Genomic DNA, 18,769 nt, shown 5'->3' on the forward strand with positions numbered 1-18,769 from the left:
CCAGACCCCATTAATTGGATGAATGAATGAATAAATAATTATTATTATTTTACTATAATAAATAATTTCTTAATAATAATAATAGTACTTTATATTCTGTTATTTATATTCATTTATATAAATACAAAAAACAATATACACAACTGATAAAAATAGGTAGGAAATTATAATTAGTTATTTTTTTCACTACTGTTCAAATTTGGGATTGGTACAATGTATTAAATTTAAGCTTATGCTCACCAAGGCTGCATTTATTTGATCATAAATACAGTAAACATTAAAATTTTAAATAGCAGTATCTTTTTTAAACAATTAAACAATTAATTTATTTTAAATTTCATATTGAAAACAATATTTTTGTGGAGACCATGATAAAATTTTTTTCGATTAATTGAAAGGTCAGAAGAGCACCAATTATTTAGAAATAGAAATCTTTTGTAAGAATATAAAAAACGTTACAATGTCTCACTTGTATTGTAGCGGTGGCGTGGCTGGTCTGGGCAGCAGATACAGTGATGGCCGTGGGATTGATCACCTGGTTGGACAATGTGGCGATGGAGGCAAGTGTGGTGACAGGAGTAGCCAGGCTGGCATTAGCACTTGCCACATTGACCCCTGCCGCACTAGTTGATACAGTACCAGTTACTGTACCCAGAGTTGTGACTCCTAAATTCAAAGAGGCCATTAATGATATGAAGAACAACAATTTCTTTCTAATTTGTATAAAACTACACCTCAGAGAAAGTTTACAGCCTGAATATTCATACCCGTGGTGCCTTTGACGACCAGTGTGGTAACTGTTGGTTTGCCGGCAGACACAGTGCCTGGTGAAACCAGACGCACTCCGCCCATAGGCAAAGTGCGCAGGATAGTGCCGGGCTGTCCTGGTGCCCCCTTCAGGACCACCTGAGAGCAAATAAAACATTCAGGGACCACTCAAAATATTAAATCTATATGAGCTTAAATGTGCATAAAACAGAGGGTGTGTAACAAACTCACCTGTGTGACCCCCTGTTGTCCTGCACCTGCTGTTAGCTTAGGCACAGCTGTTATGAATTTCCCCGGAGTACCCGTGCCAGGAGTAACAACCTTAGTGGTGATATACGTGATGGGTGACTTCATGCCAGTACTGCTAGTCACACCTAGCAACGAGACAGGGTATCACAACAGGAAATCATGTGAGCTTGCAACGATGCGTAACAAAACATATCTGTTAGTTAGTTATAAACAACACAAGGTTGTGAGGCTTAACTAAAAATGCATAAATAACCTCTGAGATTCAATTGAACTAAAATCTCTTTAAATGTTTGATTACATATGGGATGAACAGTCAGTTGTAAAACAGACCTGTTGCTCCTTGTTGTATAGCAGACATAGGAATTGTTTTAATAATGGTGGTGCCTGGTTTGTTGGCGGTATTTGGAGAGACACTGCTGATGCCCAGGATAGTAGGTTTGGTGCCAGCCCCTCCTGCCTGGGAAGTTGTAATGATTGTGGTGGGCTTGCCATCAGCAGATGTGACCAGTTTCAGGATGGTACCAGCAGGCAGAGGAGTCTTAGTCTAAGAAAAAGTGGGGGAACAAGCATAAATGACAATATAGACAAATCACAATTAACACAATTTATTTTAAGAAATGTATGTGCTTCAAATGAGCAGCACTACTGACTTGAATTAGAGTGACAGGACTGCCTCCAGCCTGTCCGGTGACCGCAGATGTTTGTACTGGTTTGGTTTGGACAACAGACATCATCTTCCCAAGGCTGGAGATCTGAGAACAGTAAAGGGTTATTACAGAGTATAAAAGAAATTCAAAAAGTCCGGATTCATAGAGTCAAAAACACTAGGGATGCACGTTTTCAGCGAAAAATATTATAACTGTGATTTTTCTGATAAAAAAAAAAATGTGATTAGAAATAAACAAAACAGAGCTTCACAATTTAGCTAAAACTTTTGTGAATACATACCAATTTGACTATGACAAGTATAGTTTTGTAATTATAATAATTATGATTATTACAAAACAAATGAAATAAGAAATTTTACTATTGTATTTCAATGTAATAAAAATGAGTGTTTATGGAAAATTATTTTATTTTAAAGTTCAAATACTAATGCTTATGGCTGAAAACTATACGGCAACATTTTCTGTTTTAATACAAAAATAAAAAATATATTTTCAGCAACAGAAGGTGTTTTTACTGTAACAGTAGCATTGAAGTAAGAAATTAAACAAATGTAAAAATAAACACTACATTGACTTCACTGTGTGAATTAAATATACACTGATTCTCACAGCTACTGAAGTTATTGTCAAGAGCATTGAGTTATTTCCTGTATTTTGTTGTTTGATTAACATTAATGACAGGTTTATTTGGCTGCTGTCACTTCCTTATTTACATTACAAGTGATTCCAATACATTTTTTCCTCCCATGTGGCACAGATTGGATATGACCCACGAACTTGTAAGCAGGAAAAAAGCATATGGATTCTGATATTTTCAGATCGGCTTCAGACCTCATTTATATGTGGAAATAATCTGATATGAATCGGATATGTGCATTTGCGTCTGCCATGTAAGTGGACAGATCGGATATTCCTGTCAATGCGAATTCTACATCATTGAAAAAGCGACTGCGGCGAATGACGTCACCAACCACCACTTTTTGGAACATCTCGCGGTACAGATATATATATCTAATACAAATGAAACATCTATAGTTGACTAGCAGAGTATTAATTTAGTTCGTTTGTGTTAAATACGGTAAGTGTGTTTTTGAAACCATGCCGAGTGCTCGTTGCCCCCGTTATCGGTGGCGGTGGCTTTTGCCCTGACGAGAGCTGGTCTTCTTGTCAAGCATTCACGTAAACACAGTCAGTTTTAAGTGAACGTAAACAGCAAGCCAAGTTAATGTCAAGCCCTGCATTTAATATATAAATTACTGTTTATGTAAACCTTGTGTGTATTTGACAGTTTTGGGTGTAAGTGCAAATAAAAAAAGTTTAACCGGCAAGGCTTTAAAACGCATACAAATAATAAACCTACGTGATGGCAAAGAACCGCAATATTCACAGGAGCGTAACCCTACCTCTGCTCTGCAAAACATGTGATGTGAATGTAAGTCGTGTTGTACGGTATGATGGGAAAGCGGCACCAGAACTGCAACTGATAGAATGCACTGCAACTGGATACAACGATCTTTCTTCTTAATCGTTCCTAATGTCTTTATTTTTCAGATGTTGCACGATAAAGCTTTTTTAGAGGAAAACCACTGACTTCTTTTGTTAAAAATAGCCAGTTTAGAAGCGCTTCTCATTACAAGTTTGGGAATATGGTTGCACGTTATAAGCGACCCAAACTAAGAGGAGATGCAGAGATGTGTTTGTGTGGAGAAACATTTACAGTGAACATTTACAGTTTCATGCTTCACTCTGAGACATGCAGCACATATATTTCAAATAAAATCACAGCCTTTGTGATACACACTGTGAAACACTAATCCATATTGTAATTTCCAGTTTTATTTCGATGAATCGAGCTGCCATACTTTTTCTTTTGTTCATTTTTTTTTTGCCTTTATCCAGATATTACAGTTGGAAGAAGTAAAGTAAAGTGGGGTTGTATGGGGAAAGGACCATGAGTCAATATTTGATCTCGGGTTGCTCGAAGCGCAATAGCCTCTTGGACAGCGCTGCGATACGTAGTGCAATCGGTTCCAACAAGTAGCCCTAATTATTTTTTTTTTTTTTATGATTTGATTTATTTTTGCCTTTTACTAAGATAGGACAGTAGCTAGACAGGAAGTGAGGTGGGAGAGAGAGAGAGGGGGGACGGGATCGTGAAAGGTCCACGAGCCAGGACTCGAACTCGGGTCGTCCGAAGCACAATGGCGCTACATGTCGGCGCACTTGCCCACAAGGCTATCGGTGCCGACAAGCAGCCCTACTTTTAAGCATAGAAAATCAGATATGTTGTTGTTCTTACCAGAGCACCGCTGCTACCCATTGTGATGGGGCTCTTAACTAGGGTTATAGTTTTGGTGACTCCTCCGACCATGGTGGTAACAACCTGGGTCTGCTGGGCTACGGTTACTGTGCCTGATTTGTGCACAGTGATGATTGGTCGATTCGGGGTGTTGGGAGTAGAGATAGAGGAAGTGCCGACCTGGGCTGCAGCTGTTTTTAGCATTCGGGTCGCGGGATTAGTAACCTGGAATGGAAGTAGGAACAAAGACACATTAAATCACGAATAGCTACAAGACAGGAAGTGTATAATCAGGATGATTCATGTCCGGAAGGATGCCAGAAAGGGAAGTTGATTCTATTTATGTCTTAGCATTTTAGATCTAAAATGTTTTTATCCAAAGTACTTTTTGCTTACCTATAGCACAACATCAGATAAGATATAAACTTTGCAGGACAGTGGGTCTCCAGGGGCAGGTTTGAAGACTTCTGGTTTATAATGTTTATTCAAATATCTGGTTACTCGAGATGACACTTACCATTACAGGTGAAGCTACTTTGACAGTAGCTGGCAGAGTTGTGGATCCAGGAGTAACATTGACGGTTTTCATGATGGTGGCTCCAGCTGGAACATTTAGCACAGTGGAAGAGGGCGGGATCTTCTGTGTGGCGGCTGCAGCTGCAGCCAAAGCAGCCATGCCACTCATCTGAGGGCTGCTGCCAATTGGCTAGAGACAGAAACAGTTACAGTGCATTTAAGGTTTGAATGCAAATTTAACACTGGACACTAAAAATGAAGACAGGGCTTGCACGATTTGGGGAGGAACAGAATTGTTTTTTCCCCCCTCCAGATTTGCTGTGCTTGTTTATAGGGCTGCACAATTTGGCTATAAATAAATGTATAATAAATTATATCAATAACTATTTTTTGTTAGTTAATATAGAAAAATACTAAACAAAAGAAGAAAAAAAATATTATTGTAATACTGCACTGTAAAATAAAGTATTTAATAATACATTTTATTTGACACTACAACTGTAAAATTTATAATTATTAAATTAGCTACTGCAATTTAAGTTTTATTTTGATTAATCGTGCAGCCCTAATTTAAGATTTATATTGATATTCGTCTACATACCGTCCCCTGGGTGCTCTGTGCGGGGACAACCATGCGGACGCCTGCAGGAAGTGATGTAACCGTGACTGGGGATTTTCCTCCAGGAGTGGCCTGACGCACAGTAACGACTGACGTCCCGGGGGTCGAATGAGGCGCTGCCACTTTAAGAATAGCTGGAATGAAAAGAATAAGTTAGGGTTGGTAATATCACAAATAGTTATTAGTATTATTATTTACAGAAAGTAAAACCCTGTACAGCAACCATTAAGTAATTTGTACCTGGTCCACGAGGTGAGGCTGCAAGCGGGCTGGTTGGCATGGCGGTTGTGGGGGAAGGGACTTGTGGCACCAGTGTGACCCCAGAGAGGGGCATGCTCTGAGCTGCAGGAGCAGCAGTGGCGGCCACCGGACTCCTAGGCGAGTTGATGGGTAACGACTGGATGGGGTTGACTGTTGGCGATGTGGCAGCTGTTGCAGCAGGGATGTCGTATTTCTGTAGCTGCAGCAGGTAAGTGTCAGCGGTAGGCACTGCCCCCCAGCTCACCTCCAGAGAGTTAGTGTTGGCACGGACCAGCTGAACACGTGATGGGGGTTGAGGACGATCTGATAGCAAAATATGAGATTATGCATTTTAAATGTTGTTTGAGATGGTAATACTAGGGGTGGGAATCTGTAGACAACTCATGATCTGATTCCGATTCTAGAAACGATTTTAAAATGATTCTTGATCTACACTTTTTTCTTATTAATTAGGGAGTTCTTATAAAAGGTGTGCATTTTTATTAAATTAATTACGTTTTAAAAAATTAATAAATCAGGACAAATTTATGTTAAGAATTATTACCTAACTAAATATAACTAAGTAGACAAAGTCACCTTTATTTATATATTGTTTTATACAATACATTAGAGTTGCATGATTCTGGATAAACTGAGAATGAAAAAAATTATTTGTTTAAAAGGGATCATGATTCTTCCACTATTCTGAACAGACGAAAAAATTAAAATAAAACAGTATTTAAAAAAAAAAAATGTATCGGTTTGAATAATGATTAAATTACTCGCTCATAAAGACTTCACTTGTTTGAACATATCAGATGTGTTGTCTTGTCCTTAAAGCCTGGGACACACCAAAAACCGTTGGCTCTAGTCGGACACAGTCAGTATTTTTTTGTGGCCGTTTCGGCAAGTTAAATCGCTGTCGGGCCGTCTGTGAGAGCGAGAACTTTGATTGGCCGTTCAGTTTAAGGAACGAGTCAGTGCACGAGAACGCAAGTGAGCAAAGTCATCATGATAGTACAGACAGAAGGCTGTTATAATGTGTAAACTGTGTTACATTATTGACGCATCAAAGCATTGGCACATGCAAGTTAATTTAACCACTTATACAGTCGTGCTCCTTCAAAACAAACAGACAAAGTGCATGTGAGCTTTAGAAAGCAGACATCTATCAGCAAGTTAGTTATGTGCATCAAATTTATACTGCATTCCAAACTGTATATAAATAATGCTTTCTCCGAATATTTGGAAGAGAAAACACTGAAATAGATTGTTAAAAACTAAGCTCAGAATTGATTCTCAAGTTTTCAGAATCGAATCAGTCGTTGAAGACAGAATCGAGATGCATCTGAGAATGGATTTTTATCAACTCAACTCACCTGTCTCCAAATACCACAGATCTTTGCAGCAAACTTGGTTGTTCCAGGCTTTGCGATAGCCGTCCCTTCCACTCCAGACGTACAGCCTATTGTTAATAGCAACAGAGCAGTGTCCAGCTCTGGCCCGTGGGATATTATCCTCGAGAGAGTCCATCAAGATTGTTTCCCAAGACATTGAGTCTGAAGGAAATAAAGGTCCAGATCAGCAATGGTAAAACACATAAGCTGTGAACTATGAGCAGAGGAAGCATATAAGTAATCAGAGACAGTTCTCTTTTAACCCAATAAAGCCCACTGTATCATATTTGATACGGAAATTGCTACGCCCTCTAAATAATCAACATGACCAAAACTTTGCTGAAAAACCTGTTGTACACAATCTACTACATGCCTTCTGTAGTCTAATTAATAGGCCTGTCAAAATGGCTGAAGAACTAAAGTTTTTTTATTTAAATATTACAAATATTCAAATTTAAAAGGCATAATTTCAGTTAGGGGAGGAAAGCTTTTGGTGCAATGAGCAGAATATAAAAGGCACCGCATTCATTTTTTTATTCAAAGCAATGATATAACATGACGGTGCAAAAATAACGTTTAAGATCTTCTTTGCATTGAGCTTCTCTATTTCTGCAATGTTTTGAATAAACAATGCAGCAGCTCCGCATCTAGTGGGTTCAACTGGATATGCTAACAAAAACAATAAACACAACAACGACTCTTACACCATTAAATCTTATGTCCCACTGATAAAGCTGCCTGACGCACACCTAAAAATCAAATACACCATATTTGCATTCGAATGTGGATTTTTTTTTAATTTGACAGCCCTAACACTTCATTCTTTAGCAAAAGGCATTTTAATACAATTCTAAAAGCATCCACCTTCAGGTCGTGGTACAAGTGTAAACTTTTTTATACAGTTTTTTTAAAGGTTTACTTGATTTTTAATAGAAAAATCATGTTCAAATCTAAGTATCAAATATGATACATCAGGCTTTTGAGGAACGTTTATTTGTACATCTCCCAATCATCATTGTATTGCATGTCATTGTTTTGACCTTCACAATAAAATCTACAGAGCTTTGATCATAACTAAGCATTTAACTATAATTTTACTAAGACACGTTATTGAGAACTATAGAGCGACAACTACTATTTAGTATGCATTACGCAAGTAGTCTACTATACTATTATAAAAATCGAATAGATTTACATTATTTTTTGGCCATATGAATATCAGAAACTGCACCAAATTGCATATTTTGCTCAGTTTGGGCCTCAATAAAATAGAGGTGTTTTTATTTAAAGGTGCAGCAAGCGTTAACACCTAAAAAAAAAAAAAAAAAAAAAGTATTTATTGTTAATATTTGCTAGGTGTGTGTGCTGGAAAATTTTTTGTGTTTGTACATAGTCCTGGCTGCATAAAGTAGACCAATCCAATCCAATGCAGACCAATCCATAGAGCACCAAAACATTATTGTAGCCAATCAGCAATAGGGGACGTATACACTCATGAATAAGGGTGTCACGATTTCGATATTAAATCGAAATCGATCGAAATTAATTCAATGGTATCGAAATCGAAATAAAAAATGGTATCGTCGATACTGCCACGCCCCATGTCGCGTCCGTGATGGAAAGTTCGGATCGTTTTACAGACTCTATTGTTCAATCTCGTTCATCAAAATTAACTAAACTTTTTTTCTAGTCATTTCAGGGGCTTTAAATGTTATACTATTAACATGCAAATTCCCCGAACATTAAGAAGATGTACATAATGAATGCAGTGAAAAATAATTTACACTACAGGGAACAAATAATTACTTTACCTTCCGAGTCTTTTGTTCATTTGTCGCGTGACAGAGGGAATGAACAGATCGTTTATGATGAATGACTCATTCATGATGAACGACTCATCACGGTGCGGAAAACAAAACACCTGTTGAAAGGCTGCGAGTCCTCTAACTGACACATCATGGCAACTGCAGATATCGAAGACCCATCAACGGAACTTGAACACCCTCCTGCTTCTCTGAAGTCGCCGGTGTGGAGGTATTTTGGATTTGCAGTGCGGTATGTTGACAACGTTCGCGTTGTCGACAAAAAAGCCACAGTTTGCAAGCTCTGCTATGTGCGTGTACCATATATAAATACGGAGAAAGACATTCAAAGCTTCATTCTAAAACCCCAATAGAAGCCTTAATAAAGTTATTGTTACATTTATGATGTTACTTGTTTTTGTTATATTTTAAATTTGGCAATGGTGTAGTGTACATTGTGAACAAATTTATATTGCATAATGCATAAACGTGTAGTCTAAAAATTGCATAGCAATCTGCGCTTTAATTTTTTTTTTTTAAATCGAGAATTGAATCGAATCGTGACCTTAGAATCGAAAACTTAATCGAATCGAGGATTTGGAGAATCGTGACACCCCTACTCATGAAGTGATGAAGTGAGATTTGAATGTTGAAAGAAAGACTATAGAAAGTGAGATGGCTGAGATATTACCGAAGAGAAAAAGGTCAGAGGAAAATAATTAGAAATAGATGGGTTACGATCAGGCAAGAGCTAGGATCTGCATCAATATTGGAAAATCTTTCCAGCGCTAGAGATATGTTAGAGAACGGGAATTAAGGCCCAAAAACGGATACTAAGGTTGCTTTGTTTCTGCTTGATACGAGAGAAACATTGGTTTTGAAGATATGCTGCTGTTGTTGTAGAATCGGCGCGTCCGCGTGGTGTGGGCAGTCGTGCGTAACATCCTATTTCGAGTGGTGGTGTGCACGGCATTTTTTTTTCATTTTTTTTTCGTACGACTCCGCTTCCGAAGATGTACAACTTTACAATTGCAAAACGAGCCTACAATAGCAGAAATAAACCTTTAAAAATAATAATAATAAATAAATAAAAATCACAATACTAAATGAAATTAATGAAATTGTTGTTTAATTTAGTTTTATATACATGTTCTCCATATTTTGTTCTAACGTCACAAGTAATAATCTCAAGGTTAACTGACTGTTAAACGATTCTTTGTTTCCTTTGTAGTGTGGGTTTGGTGAAGTGTAATAAAAACAAACATGGTCACATGTGTACCTTACTTCTCACCGCTGCTTCCTGATGGTTTAGAGGACAATTACTCTGAGTCGCTGTATGTGTTTTAAAGAATAGTACAACGGCGAGTGCGTCATGCATTAACACCTCGTTCGTTTGGGGAGGAGCACGCTCAAACAGCGGAGGCTCGCGGTGGGTATCTTATAAAAGTATAAACAAGGCTTTAGTGGATCCTGTGTTGCATAGCGTGTTTGTTATTTTGGGGGTGGAGCAATTAAAGGAGAACTCCGGCGCAAAATGAACCTTTGGTCTAATTACACATTGTTACCTAGTCAACCGTTATCTGAGATTTGTTTTCATGATTATCGAATGTAAATAGTTTTATCTCTAAAAACAGTTTAGCCTATAAAGCTAGTATAACGCTAGTATATTGGGCATAGTGTAATGACAAATAAAAATCGCTTGTTAATACCACTAACAAGGCTGAAAATAGACCCACACTAACACGGTAGCATAATGAGGGTCCCTACCTTCAAACCGAAGCATTGAGAACTTTGTCAGTGTCCAGACAGTTTAACCTGTTAAGCTTCAAGCCCACTTTTGAAAAATCCCCAGAAATGACATACACAAACTGAAACAGATACAGTTCATGAACCCTTTGCACTAAAAGCACAAGTATGATCTCATTTGAAAGCTGACACCTGGTTGTTTATTGTAAATGTAGAATTAATTATTGTCATAATGAAAAAAACAATTTTAAATAGCTTCAAAGTTTTGTAAAGTTATTAGAAATTTATTTTTATGAAACATCTTCATGAAAATAAAATTGAAGTTGGCCCTGGAGCAATCTAGAAATGCACTGCAGCTAAAGCCACATGTCTGACCATTTTATATTTAAAATCTGAAAATGATAAGTATAAAGCTCTGTATTTAGTTAAATGTTTTTCAAGATCATGTCAAATTACTTTATTTTGATTAGACTCTATTAGCAAACTGATGTTTAGTCATCTTCTGAGTCATCTATTCAGTCTATTGTCTCTATTGTTTTGTGGTGCCCCATTCAGTCTCAGTCTCCCCTGCACACATTTACACCTCTCCAGACTGGTTATTATGGCTCTAAATATGCATTTCTTTTGTCTGCATTATAGCTACTAACGACTGGCTATTCACAAGCTATTCATAGGGTTTCAAACCCTAATTTCTTTTATCAAAGTTCTCACTAAATATTTGAAACTGGTATCAAATGCACTGAAACATTTCAGTAAGCATTCCTATTTAGAAAAAAATCATAAAACAATAACTGCTCGTGGCAGGTGCGCCTGGGCTCGCTAGCATGTTAGCTTAGCACACCATCAATACACGACCATTTATGAGATTAAAACTATGTTTGCGCTCCAAACTCACTATATAACGCAAGTAAAGTGTTTTAAATAATCTTCTGTGATCTAACTTGGCTTCAGATTAAAAAAAATCAGACAGAAAATGTATTATTTAGTGTTCTGAACGATGATGAAATCTATATCGATTAGCATTACATTATAAATATAATCTATTATTATGAAATACCTGGCATGGCTTGAAGAACACAGGTAACTCAAATATCATTGCAATCATGTTTATTGTCTTCAAAACATCTTTATCTGCATGTTACAGCGATCTCTGTACTTTCTGTATCACTCAGTGACGTCCTGGAATGTCACATGACTATGGGTCTTCTTCATGATCCATATATGGACTTTTATTGGACATAATAGCGCCCCCATGCTATTGGTATGAATGGAAAACACAGCACATCTCAGTAAGAAGCGATCATTATGATTACATCGACGCATTTGGGTATAAATTCAATAAATATTATTCCTGTCTATAGAAATATGATGTGAATCTATGAGAATATATCAATATTTCTCCACATCTGCACATTGTTGAGCTAAAAGCCCTCAGGGACGTTGTTTTGTGAATCGCTGTCATGACGACAGCACGGAGTGTTTTTTATGAATGGACCGGCTGAGGCTCATAATTCATATTAAAGGTATCGACTCATTTTTTTCATTTCATAACTCCTGACACAAATTAAGACATAACTGTCACTATAAGTTTCTCAGAATACAATAGTGGTCAAATACTGAATCTTGAGTCTTATATCTTTTTAATAATGTATAGTTTGTCAAGGTATAACATTAAATCTGATAGTATATTTGAACTAAATAAAAAAAAAAACGCTTCAGTGCGCCGACGCTCTGGAGAAGGTTAAGAGGTTAATAAGAAGATATTTTAAACATACAGTCAACTTCGCGTATACAGGCAGAAGCCATCTTTGAAATACAGCCTTTACCAGTCGATCTACGAACGCCGATCCAAGCCTGCTGTTCGCGCTCACCTTATCACAACTTATAGCTCGTTCACATCTCACCAGCGTACTTGGATCGGCGTTCGTAGATCGACTGGTAAAGGCTGTATTTCAAAGATGGCTTCTGCCTGTATACGCGAAGTTGACTGTATGTTTAAAATATCTTCTTATTAAACTGTCTGGACACTTACAAAGTTCTCAATGCTTCGGTTTGAAGGTAGGGACCCTCATTATGCTACCGTGTTAGTGTGGGTCTATTTTCAGCCTTGTTAGTGGTATTAACAAGCGATTTTTATTTGTCATTACACTATGCCCAATATACTAGCGTTATACTAGCTTTATAGGCTAAACTGTTTTTAGAGATAAAACTATTTACATTCGATAATCATGAAAACAAATCTCAGATAACGGTTGACTAGGTAACAATGTGTAATTAGACCAAAGGTTAATTTTGCGCCGGAGTTCTCCTTTAAGGGAGAGGTGTGTTTGTTTGTCGATTTCAAATATCAACAGTGGGTCTCAGAAATCGCTTGCTGCACCTTAAACATACCTAGATTTAAGCAGGCCAAAGTGTTAGTGCACTTCCACTCCTTCTCGTGTGTGGCTACTTTGACATCATCCATAACCAGAGGGACCCATCCACCAAACACAAACATCCTACAAACACATGAGACCAAAGTTAGTGAAGTCCACACCAACTAGTCCACTATTGAAGTCAACATGGAAAGGCATTCACAACACATTTTACTTCTGTGAGGTAAAAATAAAAACTGTGGGAGGTACTTAATTTTATTCACTTCCAAAAGGAAATTTGTTATTTAAATGCAAGATAATTTAAACAAACAATTGTTTTAGTGGTCATGTTAAAAAAAAATTTTTTATGGCCATTGCAGATGCCGATATTCGATATAAAGCCGATCATTTGCCAGGTTCGCTGAATGCCAACGCATTCGTAGCACTTGCCTTTCTATTATGAATTACAAACGCAATATAATACTTTTTCATACACGGTTTACTTTAAGACAGTAAACGGGGGGGAGCCACTATCATAATTGGCAGACATCAGGGAGTCGCTATCAATATGCGGGGTATTGAAATCATTTTTGAATGTGCTCTCGCTTTTCACTTTCGAATTCGCAGTCACGCATACTCTGTGTATAGGGAGCGGCGGTACTGACCCCACATTTTACAAGATTAGATATTTGTCATTGACGCTCAGGATCTGTTGCGCACCAAATCCTCTGCCATCGTCTTGTCAGTCATCTCTCCTTACTCTCGTCACGTGATAAGTGAAATCTGACTCCTGCTGCACTGTGCTGCGACTCTGCAGCTCGTGCTGTATGGAGCAAGCAGACGCTTTCAGTTTATAATTGTAGCATCCATCGTCCATCTTAATTAAATGGTTTTTATTTCTATAAAAAAGCTAAACGACAGTGGGGGGGCGGTGCCGTGGTGGGCAGATAATGTAATCAGTGTATGGCCGAAACACCGTGTAACACAGACTATCGCAGCAAGCCTACTCTGAAAGTCATTTATGATTCGATGTCACCTTAAATTCTGCACCCAAAATGCAGTACTGGTTTTTCATCAATCATTTCCAATCTTGAAGACAGTCAATGTTTAAATAAACATTGTATGTTTAAACAAGCTTGAGAAAGTTATAACTTACTTGTTGGTTATAGTGGTGGCAGAGTGGAGACTGCGGGGCAAAGGTGCCACTCCACTTATGGCAGGTTTGTTCCAGGTTAAAGTATCTGCAAAACAGAGTGAGTGCATTTTAAGCCAATCCATAGTTTTCCCTTGATATCACACCATTATAGGAACGATCACCTGGAGCAGATAAACCCAGTATATAAACGCAACACGCAGTTTCTCGTTAAGTGCTTTTCCATAGAAAACTCGTCTTAACCATTTAGCACGATGCGTTCATTTTCCGGGGTCATCTGCTTTCCTGTATATAGTATGCATGATTAATAAGGTGTATACTTAATTTGATATTTTATCACTGTTTTAGAACATTAAGTGTTTTTCATAAGAATGTCCTGCTTTTTTAAGTGATTGAAATACTGCGGCAGGTGCTGTATATGGATGAGTTTTAGGGTGTATTCACACCTGCCTTGTTTGGTTCGATTGAATCGAACACTAGTTCGTTTCCCCCTTTGGTGCGGACCTTTTGGGCAGGTGTGAATACAGCAATCGAACTCGGGTGCGGACCAAACAACCGAACCGAGACCCAGCTGAAGAGGTGGTCTCGGTACGGTTCCAAACGAACTCTGGTACGGTTCGTTTACGGTGTGAACATGAACCGACCCAATTGCAAGAAAGCACTGCGCCTTTGAGTTAACAGGCTTCCGTAGTCGGAGATTTTGGCATAATGGTTTTGTGTTATTGTTGTTCAAGTGCGAAAGAGAATTCCATTCCGGCGCGCTGTCTGGCCACACCATACTGTTGCGCGTCTTTCTGCGCGTCGTGTGTGTGCATCATTGGAATGGGATGAATGAATGAGTGTGTGCATCAGAGCGTTCTCTTTAGTCTAATCGCGCATAGATGCAAAAAAAGCTTTTGCAGTCAATACAAGGATGATGCTGCGTTAAACTGGACAAACTTAAATCGCAAGCGTTAACATTGACAGCACTTGTTAGCAGTATATACAATAAGAATCTCATTATTTGAATGTATGAACATAGCCCCTCTCTATGAATGAAAACTTTATACCTTATCCGTCTTCTGCGCAGTTTCTTCATATTGCGTTTGTACAGAATAACACAAAATTAGTCAAATAACAAAAATTGCCGTACGAAAAATCTCCATGCTGAGCCTTTTTTGCACTTCCTGATTTCCCTACTTGAGAATCCTTGTCCAATGAATGGACGACCTTAGCACACGTGTGGTTTTGTTTACAAATTTTGGTTCACTTGCAAAAAGAGCAGTGTGAAAGCGAACCGTACCAAAAAAAAAAAAAAAAAAAATTATTTGGTCCGGACCAAAGCAAGTGAACTATCGGACTTTCCTGGTGTGAATACACCCTTAGTTTTCCTTCTATTGAGAGGTGATCTTAATGCTTGTTGATTAAAACAGATAGAAAATTGACAGGTCTGTGTTGCAGTTCTATGGATGTTTTGCCTTCCAGACCTCCGTTTCAGTCACGTGACTGAAAACTATGAATACTTTCTCTCACCTATGTCTAAAGTCCAGAGGTCTCCAAGACGGCAGCCACTCATGCCGCCGTAGATGATGAGACGAGACTTTTTGGACGTTTTCTCTGTGTAGACGACAGCAGTGTGGCTCTCGCGAGGAGGGGGAAGCACACCGTACGTAATAGGCATGTCCCAGCCTGCTACGTTTGACCCCGGGCGTAGTTCGAGTGTGTAGAGGTCATTCAGGTATCTGGTGTAAAAATTTTGAAATAATTAAATTGTGGATTTGCTGCTCAAACATTCATGAATTAGTTTGGCTGCATCTTTTACCTGGGAATATTGTTTTTGGGATCTTCACTGTCATTTGCCAGTCCACCAAACAAGTAGCATTTGTTTCCAACTAGAGAAAAGCTGTGTCCCAGGCGAGGGCATGGTGGTGGGCCATTTTTGGGGGCTTTGGGCTTTAAACGTTTCCACTCCCATCTACTGGCCTGTTTGAAGTATTTGACAGAAATGAGGGAATTATTACAAACGTTAGGGCTGATGCTGAGAAAGAGGTAATGAAAACCTATGCTCTACCTTTGAGATTTAAAGATGGTGGTGCTGATAGGCTTACCTGTAGTTCATAAAGATCGCTGCTGTATTTTCCGTACTCAACCATGCCCCCAAACACAAGGAGTCTGGTGCCGTCACACACAAATCCATATGCAGCGCAGCCGGGAGGAATGTCACCCCTGACAGCAGGAATAAACCACTGATTGGTGGCTGTTGAGAAACACAGTTGCGTCATTGTGGTTTAGATGAATAAAATTCTTTCAGTGGCGTCTTGCAATGCATCACATTCTTTCAGTCTGTTCTGCACATGGTAATTAAGTTAACTAAAACGCTTTCGTTACTTGAAATAAAACAAAAGTTAACTAAAATATGAAAACGTAAAAAAATTAAAATATTTCAGCTCAACATTTCTCATTTTAATTTAGTTTAACTTTATGTAAAAGACTTAATAAAAACTACTAAAATTTAACATAAAAAAAAAAATCAAAACATTAAATCTGTAACCGCATCTAGTATAGACACTATAATAGTATCTCAATGAATGAATGGTTCTGCACAATTATAAACAGCTTCCAAAATAAAATAAAAATGACCCATGAGCAACATGCAAATATAGGGCATCTTTAAATCATGATCTTAATAATAATCACTTAACAGCATATAGTATTTATATATATTTTCAATGTAGAACTATGTTTTTTGGAGTGAATCTACTTCTTACGGTTTCATAACATTCCACAGACCTTATCGAAATGTTATTAAAAATCAATAAAATTATCCACATCAGAAATTCTGTGAATCACAAACTCTTCCATTCATCCTAGAAGTATTCACATGGAAATGCGGGAAATACTGTGGGCGGGGCATGTGTGTTGTGATGACGTAGGTGGCGTTCTTTTAACCCGCCATTTCTCTTTGCATTTTTCTTGGCGTGCCAGATCCAGTGCTTGGCTAGTGCTGTAGCGTTAGCTGGCTAGCTGACACACAAACATCTTAAAACAAAACAACTCCATAGTGCACATGAGTGCAACATCATATTCTGCAGATGATGCACCCACATTAAGTGCGCTAATGTTAGTGCAAACACTGACGTTACTTGATGGTGTGAGTTTTGAATTGCACAAGCAAGTGTCCTATAATTGTATCCACATTCTTCACGGCTAGTTAGCTCAGGTAGCTGATCACTTATGCAGATTTGGTCTACCCGATATCTGCGCTAATGCACCTGGCTAACATTGTATATGTTAACAATTAGTCCAGAAATTAATGCTAAACAAATATAAAAGCAGCTGTGTAAACCTACATAAATGCAACAATATGCTAGCTGTCATATTAGTGGTTGTAAAAACCAAAACAACACATCTGACCACCAAGACATAGCAGAACGCACAGAATTTGGCTAATAACACAAGTGAGCTAAATGCTAGAAACAAAACGCAAGTACGTGCACAAATAACTGCTTTATTATAAAATAATACTATCCTTACCTGTATTATAGACGTGCAGCTCATCCACAATCCCTTCATTCCCTCCGCCGAACACAACCATCAGCTCTTTAATGGCCACAGCTCGGTGTCCGTGTCTCGGGCGAGGAACCGGGCCAGACCAGCCCAAAACCCTCTTCCAGCGCGGCTGCAGAACCGAGGTGCCTGAAGAAGCCATGTCCACTTCTCTAACGAAACACAAATCCCACGCACAGCGCTGATTTTAGTTCGGATTTCAACAGCATTCGTGTGTCAAAATCTCTGTGCTAACCGGATTAGCCCGCTAGTACAAGGTAGCCTCCGCGCAAGCTAACTAGGTCACCAAATTCTGTTTGAATTCCACAAGGTTATTTCTGGCCAAATGCTGCCCCAAAGGTACTAAAAATCCCGTTATAACAAATATTAGTGTTTGTGCGCTTCGGAAACCAAAAGTATAGCGTGTGATTAATGTTGGCCGGTTAGCATGTTAGCCGCTCAAATCTGCGCGAACCGCCATTTTAGCGGCAAAAGACGCTTTTCATCACGAGAAGAAAATAAATAGACGGACGCCGGTGGCTGAAGAAACGCGAATTCCGGGAGAAATAAAGCAAAGTAACTACAAATACACAACATCACATGCAGGTGGGCTCCTGTGTATTTTTTTCTTAATTCTCCGTTTAGTAAACGAAAAAGCATGTTTGGGTTAAAGGTCTCTAAGAGAAAAAGAAAAGCTCAATGAGGATGGGTATGCCGCCATCTTGCAGAGGCTAGCTAAACGCTACCAGCACGAGCGCCTAGTTAGCTGCTAACGGGGCTAAGCTAACACATTCAAGCTAGTGAACAGAAATGGGCGGTGGAAAAAATCGAACGCATACAAGCTAGTGAATAGAAATGGGCGGTGGGAAAAATAAAATAAATAAATAGTAAAAAAAAAAAAAAGTCACGGTGAAAAAAATCGAACACATACAAGCTAGTGGATGATATAAACAAATAAAAAATAGGTCTATTAAAAAAACAAGCTTGTGAATATAAATGGGCGGTGAAAAAAATAGTAAAAAATAAAATAGGTGACGGTAAAAAATAATAATCAAACACGTACAAGCTAATGTATAGAAATAAGCGATGGAAACCAATAATATAAAATGATAGGTGGCGATAAAAAAAGCTATTGATTAGAGGGGTGAAAATAATAATAAATCATTTTAAAAAATGGTCGGCGAAAAAAATGTACCCCAAAAATGAATCTAAAAAATAAAGTAACAAACGAGCGACGATCCAAAAAAACGATCCAAATATCGATATTATAAGGTAATATCACGGAAATCATACCATAATACCATGGCGCGTTAAAAAAAATCAGCGAGCATGAAACTTAAATTTTATAAAGGTAAAAAAAAAACACGCGTTTAAAGTGCGCATTAAAATAAATGCTGATAGAGGTTAATATCGTAGGTTTATGTGATATGTGG

The 18,769-nt window shown here is 38.2% G+C and overlaps 1 protein-coding gene across 2 annotated transcripts in view; it reads right to left on the minus strand.

Moving 5' to 3' along the window:
* hcfc1b (host cell factor C1b) overlaps nt 1–18,769 on the minus strand; it is a 30,172-nt gene that overhangs the window by 10,705 nt on the left and 698 nt on the right. For both annotated transcript variants that reach the window (XM_056265252.1, XM_056265251.1), the window contains exons 2-17: nt 17,325–17,509; nt 15,899–16,047; nt 15,613–15,773; nt 15,324–15,532; nt 13,815–13,899; nt 12,696–12,802; nt 6,739–6,918; nt 5,360–5,683; nt 5,102–5,253; nt 4,502–4,690; nt 3,985–4,209; nt 1,668–1,769; nt 1,348–1,561; nt 1,000–1,142; nt 768–906; nt 470–666 (exon numbers count right to left, since the gene is read on the minus strand). In XM_056265252.1, coding sequence (XP_056121227.1) covers nt 470–666; nt 768–906; nt 1,000–1,142; nt 1,348–1,561; nt 1,668–1,769; nt 3,985–4,209; nt 4,502–4,690; nt 5,102–5,253; nt 5,360–5,683; nt 6,739–6,918; nt 12,696–12,802; nt 13,815–13,899; nt 15,324–15,532; nt 15,613–15,773; nt 15,899–16,047; nt 17,325–17,499 — 2,751 coding nt within the window. In that variant the 5' untranslated portion in view covers nt 17,500–17,509. The remainder of the gene's footprint in view (nt 1–469; nt 667–767; nt 907–999; nt 1,143–1,347; nt 1,562–1,667; nt 1,770–3,984; nt 4,210–4,501; nt 4,691–5,101; nt 5,254–5,359; nt 5,684–6,738; nt 6,919–12,695; nt 12,803–13,814; nt 13,900–15,323; nt 15,533–15,612; nt 15,774–15,898; nt 16,048–17,324; nt 17,510–18,769) is intronic.

This window comes from Rhinichthys klamathensis, unplaced genomic scaffold, assembly GCF_029890125.1.
Source record: "Rhinichthys klamathensis goyatoka isolate OS25496 unplaced genomic scaffold, OSU_Roscu_1.1 h1tg000231l_1, whole genome shotgun sequence".
Lineage (NCBI taxonomy): Eukaryota > Metazoa > Chordata > Actinopteri > Cypriniformes > Leuciscidae > Rhinichthys > Rhinichthys klamathensis.